At 34.7% G+C, this 8,028-nt stretch overlaps 1 protein-coding gene across 1 annotated transcript in view; it reads left to right on the top strand.

The window, feature by feature from the left end:
• The window catches only part of LOC109844421 (beta-glucosidase 12-like), a 10,017-nt gene extending 3,644 nt beyond the window's left edge, over nucleotides 1-6,373 (top strand). Inside the window, exons 3-13 of the mRNA XM_020413440.1 lie at nucleotides 476-534; nucleotides 694-769; nucleotides 864-941; nucleotides 1,051-1,138; nucleotides 4,114-4,363; nucleotides 4,826-4,941; nucleotides 5,169-5,389; nucleotides 5,504-5,535; nucleotides 5,720-5,822; nucleotides 5,936-6,044; nucleotides 6,122-6,373. Of these exons, the coding sequence (XP_020269029.1) occupies nucleotides 709-769; nucleotides 864-941; nucleotides 1,051-1,138; nucleotides 4,114-4,363; nucleotides 4,826-4,941; nucleotides 5,169-5,389; nucleotides 5,504-5,535; nucleotides 5,720-5,822; nucleotides 5,936-6,044; nucleotides 6,122-6,287 (1,224 nt within the window). The 5' untranslated portion in view covers nucleotides 476-534; nucleotides 694-708 and the 3' untranslated portion in view covers nucleotides 6,288-6,373. The remainder of the gene's footprint in view (nucleotides 1-475; nucleotides 535-693; nucleotides 770-863; nucleotides 942-1,050; nucleotides 1,139-4,113; nucleotides 4,364-4,825; nucleotides 4,942-5,168; nucleotides 5,390-5,503; nucleotides 5,536-5,719; nucleotides 5,823-5,935; nucleotides 6,045-6,121) is intronic.

An 8,028-nucleotide genomic window follows, 5' to 3' on the forward strand; every position in this document is an offset into this window, starting at 1 on the left:
ACCACAGTCGAACGTATTTAAAATGGAAACTTATAATCGAATATGAGTAATTTTTAACCAAATTAGATCACGTGATTTCTTATTACATTCAATGAAAATGTCTACATGATAAATTCGTTTACGTTTTCTCCCCCTCTTAGATTAAATTGATTGATGACCAAAATAATTTGATGTTTATGATAGTATCGGCTGTGATCCTTGTGATTCCATCCTTTTTCTTAAAAAAAAATTGATATTTATTGTTTAACAAAAGTTTGAGTTACGTCAAAAAAGAAATGTTCAGTTTTTTTTTTGTTCGAAGGGGATGTTAATATATGTCTCTTAAATACAACAGATGTAAGAGATCAATAAACATGTTTTAAATTTGTTCTAAAAACACTTAGTAGTTGCATTAACAAAAAATAACAATTTTATGTGTGTACTAGCCATAAAGCTATAACTAATTATCTTTGTGAAACGTTTTGTTTTCTTACAGAAAAGATAGCGAACGGAAGCAACGGCGATGTTTCAATTGATACGTATCACCGCTACAAGGTTCATTTTTGTCCATAATTAATTTATGTTTCATCTTAACCTTCTCCAAATTTATGTCCAAAATACAATTTATTTCTAACATTACAGACATTATATTCACTATGATCTTTTACTAATAATTCAAAATATTCCAATAATATTTTCTTGTTAAATTTGCAGGAAGATATAAAGCATATGAAGGACACTGGACTTGATGCATTCAGATTCTCAATCTCTTGGACTAGAATTTTACCTAGTAAGTCCGTAGCGTATGCATATATAGCTACGTCTCTCTAATATGTGCTACTTAAATAATTATTGCTTCATAATTGACAATAAATTCTTTGTAGATGGGAAGATAAGCGGAGGAATAAACAAAGAGGGTGTTGAGTATTACAACAACTTCATCAACGAGCTCTTATCGAGAGGTCCCTCTTCTATTGAAAAAAAAAAATCAATTTATTCAAATTAAGTAAAGTCTTTTTTCCGTTATTATTTCTTAAAATGAATTTTTTATGCAATAAAATATATATGCAGGTATTAAACCATTGGTCACCATTTTCCACTGGGATTCTCCTCAAAGCCTAGAAGCTGAATATGGCGGTTTCCTTAGCCCCCGTATTGTGTGAGTAATACATTATTTTGGCTAAGATGATCAAGTGTAGTGTTGAGCGCACTTGGTATGTGTTGACATTTCATTTTAGAAAATGAGTTGTTAAACTGTAGATTTGTGAGCCCTTCTGAAATTACTCTAGAGGGGGATGAATAGGGTATTTGCTAATCTAATCTGATTTCAATAACAATTTAAAACTTATTAATAAAATTATCCTTAACAATATGATATGCATAATAATATAAGCAAGGATAAGCAAATATGAAACAATAGGCGATATAAACAATGAGATAATAAAAATACGTCAATGCTAAACTCAAACACAAGAAAATGTTCATGGAGTTCGATTGACCCACGACCTACGTCTCTGCTTCTTACCCTCGAGGAGAATCTCCACTATCTCAAATAAATCAACTACACAATCGGTTTTCCAAGTTCATCGAAAATTTTTACAACTCTTACAATTGCAATCACACAACACACTTCTCTAAGTGTTGGCCTAGTCCGTGTCAACTTCCTCAAGTGCTCGGAATTATGATCTCTCCCTAGGATTTACTACCGACGCTACTCCTCTTGGAATTGACCCCGTCTCTTACCAACCACTTCTCTAAGTGTTCTTGTGTATTACAATGTGATCTCAATAATTAAGTTCAAAGTAAATTTGTTTGTTCTCTAATATAAGGATGAGAACTAAGTTAAGCCCACACTCAATTAATCACTCACCACAACCCAAATTATATTTAATGTGAAATACAATCAATGAGTAAAATAAAATGTAAACTCAATTTATAATCTAGCTTAAGAAAATTATAATCAACAATAAACTTATATAAATCTAGAGATTGAGTTTAGCAAAACTTCTCTGAAAATCAAGAGTGAGAGAGATTGAGTTTGAAGTCGAAACACAAAAGAAATAATCTCATTTTCTTGTGAAAACCTCTTCACAAACAAACTTGAAAACCACACTTATACACCCTTTTTAAACACTTATAAACCTAATGTAAACTCTTCTTGGATAGTTCAAAAGTTTGAAGGCAAGGGATATATATAGGATCATAAAACAAAGCCCAAAACCAAGAAAATTCAAGCAAAAAGATTAAAAATCCAAAAAATCAGGAAGCTAAAAAACTAATCGTTATAGTACCATCAGTCGACTGATGAACAGTGTCAGTCGACTGATGAGCTGACAGTTACAGACAGCTCAACCTATATCGGTCGACTGATGAACTCATCAGTTGACTGATGACCTACTTCGGTCGACTGATAGTTCATCAGTCGACTGAGCAGAAACTTTCTGCTTTTCCAACGTACTTCTTCGGTCGACTGATGATTTTCATCAGTCAACTGATAACGTGCACAGGGTGATATTTAAACAGTAAAAATTAATTTCAAACCCCTTTTAAAAATAGCAAATAAATTCTAAAAAATATAAAATTTGGGGGAAATGTTTATAAACATGAATATGAATATGTTAGAAAAGAAATTTTTAAGATATCATTTTTTGTTTGTGAAAAACTCTTCATTTTACAAAAACTCATAAATACGTGTTTGTTTAAACACTTGATTTTGTCATTTGACTTAAACCAAGTTATGAAAGTCTTTTTGAATTGATTTATAGACTTAATAAAAAATGTATACAAGGATTATTTTGTCCATAAACTAATAACATAATATTTTCTTAAAAAATATCCAAATTGTGATAAAACCAAAGAATGTGTGTGTGTATAATATTGAGCTTAAAGCATAAATACACAAAGTATAAATACCTAAACTAATATACCCAAGCTAAATGATCTCATGAACATTGATCTTCGGCAATCCTCCTCTTCATAGTATGGATGAAGCAATAGTGTGTCTGGCTCGAATGCATCGTGCTCCATTCTAAATTCCTTCCATCCTCCAATGAATATGATCATGTAGGCGCAAATCCATCCAACCTCCAATGGAGGATCTTTGTGTAGAATACCTAACAAGCAAAGTAAACACTCGACAAACATTATTAGGAGTTATTTGTTAATCATCAAAACTAGATTAGATAGTAGGCTCATAAACATGAGACCTAACACCCTTATCCTGCAACAATTTGACTAGCAGACAGACTGATAAGTCCCTATCTCTTCGCAGCCCATCCCATTTCTATTTTTCTCATATTATTATCCTTTATTAGTTATTCTTGGTTCATTCGTACAACATGTTTTTCGAGAAATTTTAGTTATCTACCTAATAGGTTAAACCAAAAAAAATCTTCATCTATGACATATAATAAGTTAACAGAGTGATTAAATTTATAATAGGGTTTCACTCTACTAATTTTAAAAAAATCTAATAAGTTAACGAAGTGATTAAATTTATAATACGGTTTCACTCTTCAAGTGCCTTACATAGAATCACATATAATGGTTTCTTAAATTTTCTCTAGATAAAATTAATTGAAATTGCCAAAGATTAAAAAAAATGGTTTTAAAGTTCCGTATCAGATTTAAGAGAGTAAGAGAAGAAATCAGGAGGTTGGAAGTCGAAATATTTTTATCATTAAACTAGATTTAATTTGTTGTCAACATATATAGCAAAAAAATCTAATCATAGACAGATGCATGTAAGGGATTATATATAATCAATCTCTCAAACTTTAATCTCACTTTCCCGCCGTCTCTATTTTCGTCTCTTAGATATTTGAAATTATATGCGATACATAATCTTAGCATGAATTTCTGTCTATAGCATCCTAAATACAAAGTTTACCTTCGCCGTAAAAAACGTAAATTAAAATTTTTGCTTACGGCCATCCTGGGAGGAGGCCGCCCCCGGACCCACCTCCCTTATGCAGTGAATATGCATGCAATTTCGTAAGAGTTTAATTCAAGAGTTTAATTCTATCGTCATATATTTTTCTCTAAAATTAATGGTTTCATTAACAGGAACTCTGAGTTTCTTGAGCAAATTAAAGTATGAATAAAGAGGATTTTTTTTTCTCCCACTTCATGTAGGGAGGACTTCAAGAACTACGCCGAGCTGCTCTTTAAGTTGTACGGAGACAGGGTGAAGAGCTGGATCACATTCAACGAGCCGTACTCCTTCTGCCAACGGGGCTACGGAGCCGGAATATTCGCTCCGGGGCGCTGCTCCTCCTTTCTCGGCTGTGCCGCCGGAGACTCCGCCCGTGAGCCGTACGTCGCCGGGCACAACTTGCTCCTTGCCCACGCTGCTGCCGTGAAGGTGTACAGAGACAAGTACCAGGTAATGATCCGGGGGTTCATTCAGAAAACCCCCTGGACTTCAAACTTTTCTCGCTAGATCACCTCCATGTAATTAATTGAGAAATAAAATAACTAATATCTTCCTTGAGAGGAAAACCTCAGAAATTTGTACGTCATTTGTTGTTTGCATGCAACGTACGTACCCCTCCCTTAAATTTAGGTTTTTCTCACTTGGCGAAATGCAGTCCTTTGCAAATTACGGTTAAGAGGGTGCGGCGAGAGAAGTTTTAATTAAGGTTCAGGAGTCCAATCTTCAGGAAAGTATATATACGAGATGAAAAAAAAAGAAAAATTCCTCAATGACCCAAAATATGGGACCAATAGAGGGTTTAGATGGGTTATTTGCGAAACCATGAAAGTCCAGAGGGTTTTTATGAAATCAGAAATCTTTTTGTTGGATTCAAGATTTGGGCTCGTTGAATTGACTTGAACAATATTGCAGGCATCACAAAAGGGAAAGATAGGGATTACTCTTGTCACCCACTGGTTCAGGCCTTATTCTAATTCCAAAGCAGACTATGACGCATCCATTCGAGCCCTTGATTTCTTTTTCGGATGGTGAGTCCACCCAAACAATGAATTCAGATCCTCTTCACTATAAAAAAACGGTTTATTCCTTTACAAAAAACTACATACTAAAATCCTACTTATTGAATATATCATAGTCGTTTATAATCCATTTCAAATCTAACATTTATTATCTTAAATCCGGAAGAAAGTTGATTTATGAATTGAGATTTTCGATTTAATTAAGCGCGATGACATTTGTTTTTCATGGTGTTTAGGTTTATGGACCCGATAGCAACGGGAGACTACCCGTTCACCATGAGAGCCGTCGCCGGAGATAGATTGCCGAAGTTCACACCACAGCAATCTAAAATGCTTAGAGGATCTTATGACTTCCTTGGATTAAATTACTATACAACACAATATGCAAGAAGTATTTCCTTCTTGATGAACAAAGTAAATTTCACCATTGATGATGATATACACGCATTTACAACAGGTATTAAGTTTTGTTAAATTTCTAATTGATGGTTAATCTGTGGTTCATATGACATAATATATATATAACGTGTAATTGATAATATTCAAATTGTATATATATTTTTTGAAACAGGCATAAGAAACGGCAAACCAATTGGAGAACCGGTAAGATTACTGTTTTCTGTTAAGCTTGCGCTATATTTATATAGGATTAATTTCACAAAATCCCATGAACTTTAGGGGGTCTGCATTTAACCCCCTAAACTTTAGAAAGTTTATCATAAATCTATGAGCACAATTACTCTTAACACTAATCCGATATATATTTGCTTGGTGTATTGTGTTTCAGACTGGTTCAGACTGGCTCCTAATTTACCCCCAAGGAATCAGATCACTCGTGCTATACATAAAGGAGAAATACAACAATCCAATCATTTACATTACGGAAAATGGTAAATCACGATATTAACTAATTATTATGCGAAAAACTTATAAATTTTTTTTGTGGGTATGTCATACATATATCTAATTCATGAGTCTATTTGTTAACTTCTTATTTACTTAGGAGTTGACACACTTGTAAACTCATCGATACCCTTGAAAGAAGTCTTGAATGATGACATAAGAATAAGATACCTGCAAGGTCATCTATTGAACCTGAACAAAGCTATAGGGTGAGTTTGAATTTGTTACTAATATACCTTTTAATTAGATTTAAGATGCAATAACTAAATTGAGTTAATTTTTGCAGTGAGGGGGCAAATGTGCAAGGATACTTTCATTGGTCAATGTTTGATAGTTTTGAGTGGGATGCTGGCTATACTGTTAGATTTGGCCTTTACTACGTTGATTTCAAGACTCTGCAGCGTTTGCCCAAGAAATCTTCACGTTGGTACCGCAACTTTCTTAGCAAGTGATTGAGTGGTAAAATTCAAGGATGAAATTGTGATTGTTATGTGATTGATTGAAATAATAAGATAATAAGGCTAGGGGGCATAGTGTACCCCCTTGGTTGCTTCTCCGTGCTCTTGGAAAATTGTTGTTCCATCCATTATGGTGAAATAATATTGTGGTCGTAAAGTCCTACCAAAAAATTTGATATTTTTTGTTTTTTAATCAATAAAATTTTTTCTTATTATTAAAGTAATATAAATGCAGTTTTTGTTAATTAGAACCAGGAGTCCAAGCCCCCTGCGGGTCACCTGAACGGTTGGCTGAGAAGTTCGAAAAGGGCCCTCATGGTTCTAGGTTCGATTCTGGACTGGGTTACACTAGGAGTCCAAATTCTCTCAGAACCGTTTGCTCATCCATTGTATGGAAAAAAGTAGAAAGCCACGTAGAATTTGTTGGGAAAGCTCGGTCTTTCCCGCCTCGTGAAGTTAAGATAGACACTTATAAATTAAGATAATAATGGGAGCACAAGAGTTTATGGTCATCTAATGGAGGTTCTTCCAATATACAAAAAATAGTAGATTATAAGAATTTATATTTTACAAAATTGTCTCACTTCAGTGGCTCACTCGAGCTTGATGATTAGGACTCTCAAGCTATCTCACTTCTCTCTCAAAGAGGCTCTCTAACTCTCTATATTAGAGGTTTTTTCTCACTCTAGGAAGTGGATTGTTTTTTTGTCTTGGATGGATAGGAATGAAGGCTTCCACTCCTATTTATACCACTCCACCTTCATAATGAGTGGTGGGGAATAATTTGATCCAAGGGTGAAGATTAGCTCTCTAGAATTCTCCACACATATCTTTACTTTCTAGAGATTTCTAAGGAATCTCTACACTCCTTGATACGAGTCGTCGTGCGAGCACCTTTGATCACGAAATTATCAAAGGTGGGTTGAGAAGAGGATGTCAGAAACACAAGAATAATTCAGTATGTGGCGAAGGAAAATACCCTCTCTAGATTATGAGTATGAAAAGATTACAATCTCTCTCTCACAATCTCACTAGAATCGAGAACAAACTCTTAATTCTCTCTAAACCCTAATCTCTCTTGATTAGAATCTCTCTTTGATTACATCTGATTGATTAGAAACCCTAAACAACCCCTTTTATAGGCGTAACAACGTGGGTGGCAAAATGGTAAATAACCAATCCTAAACCCTATAGGAAAACGTGTAAGCAAAAACCCAAACAAACCAGGAAACCCTTGATGAGTCGACTCATGTGCATATATGAGTCGACTCTTGACACATGGGTCGACTCATGAAATGATGAGTCGACTGGTCAGAAACTTTTGACAAAACGGCTGGATTTCGTAAGTCGACTTATGACAGGCATGAGTCGACTCAACCTGATGAGTCGACTCATGTACATGTATGAGTCGATTCACGGACTGAAAACTGAATGCTTCGATTCTTTGATTCGCCGTCTCGTTCTACCCTTCGACCTGTGTTCCACTGTGTTGTTTTACACCTCTACTCTTAAGTTACTGTTTGTTGGAAATTTGATGTAAAAGAAATAACGAAAGAAAATTTGACTTGTATTCTCTCAAAATCGATTACAATTTGGATTCCGATTACAAAAGAGAGGAGAATGAATTTGATTCTCCCCTTTGTTTAAAACTGGGTTCTTCTTGGTAGCGGTGGAGTGCCTCCTTCGATTGATCGCGTCGAACTTGCTCTCCGTTGACGATCCGACCGTCCTTCTT

This window comes from Asparagus officinalis, chromosome 1, assembly GCF_001876935.1.
Source record: "Asparagus officinalis chromosome 1, Aspof.V1, whole genome shotgun sequence".
Taxonomy (NCBI): domain Eukaryota; kingdom Viridiplantae; phylum Streptophyta; class Magnoliopsida; order Asparagales; family Asparagaceae; genus Asparagus; species Asparagus officinalis.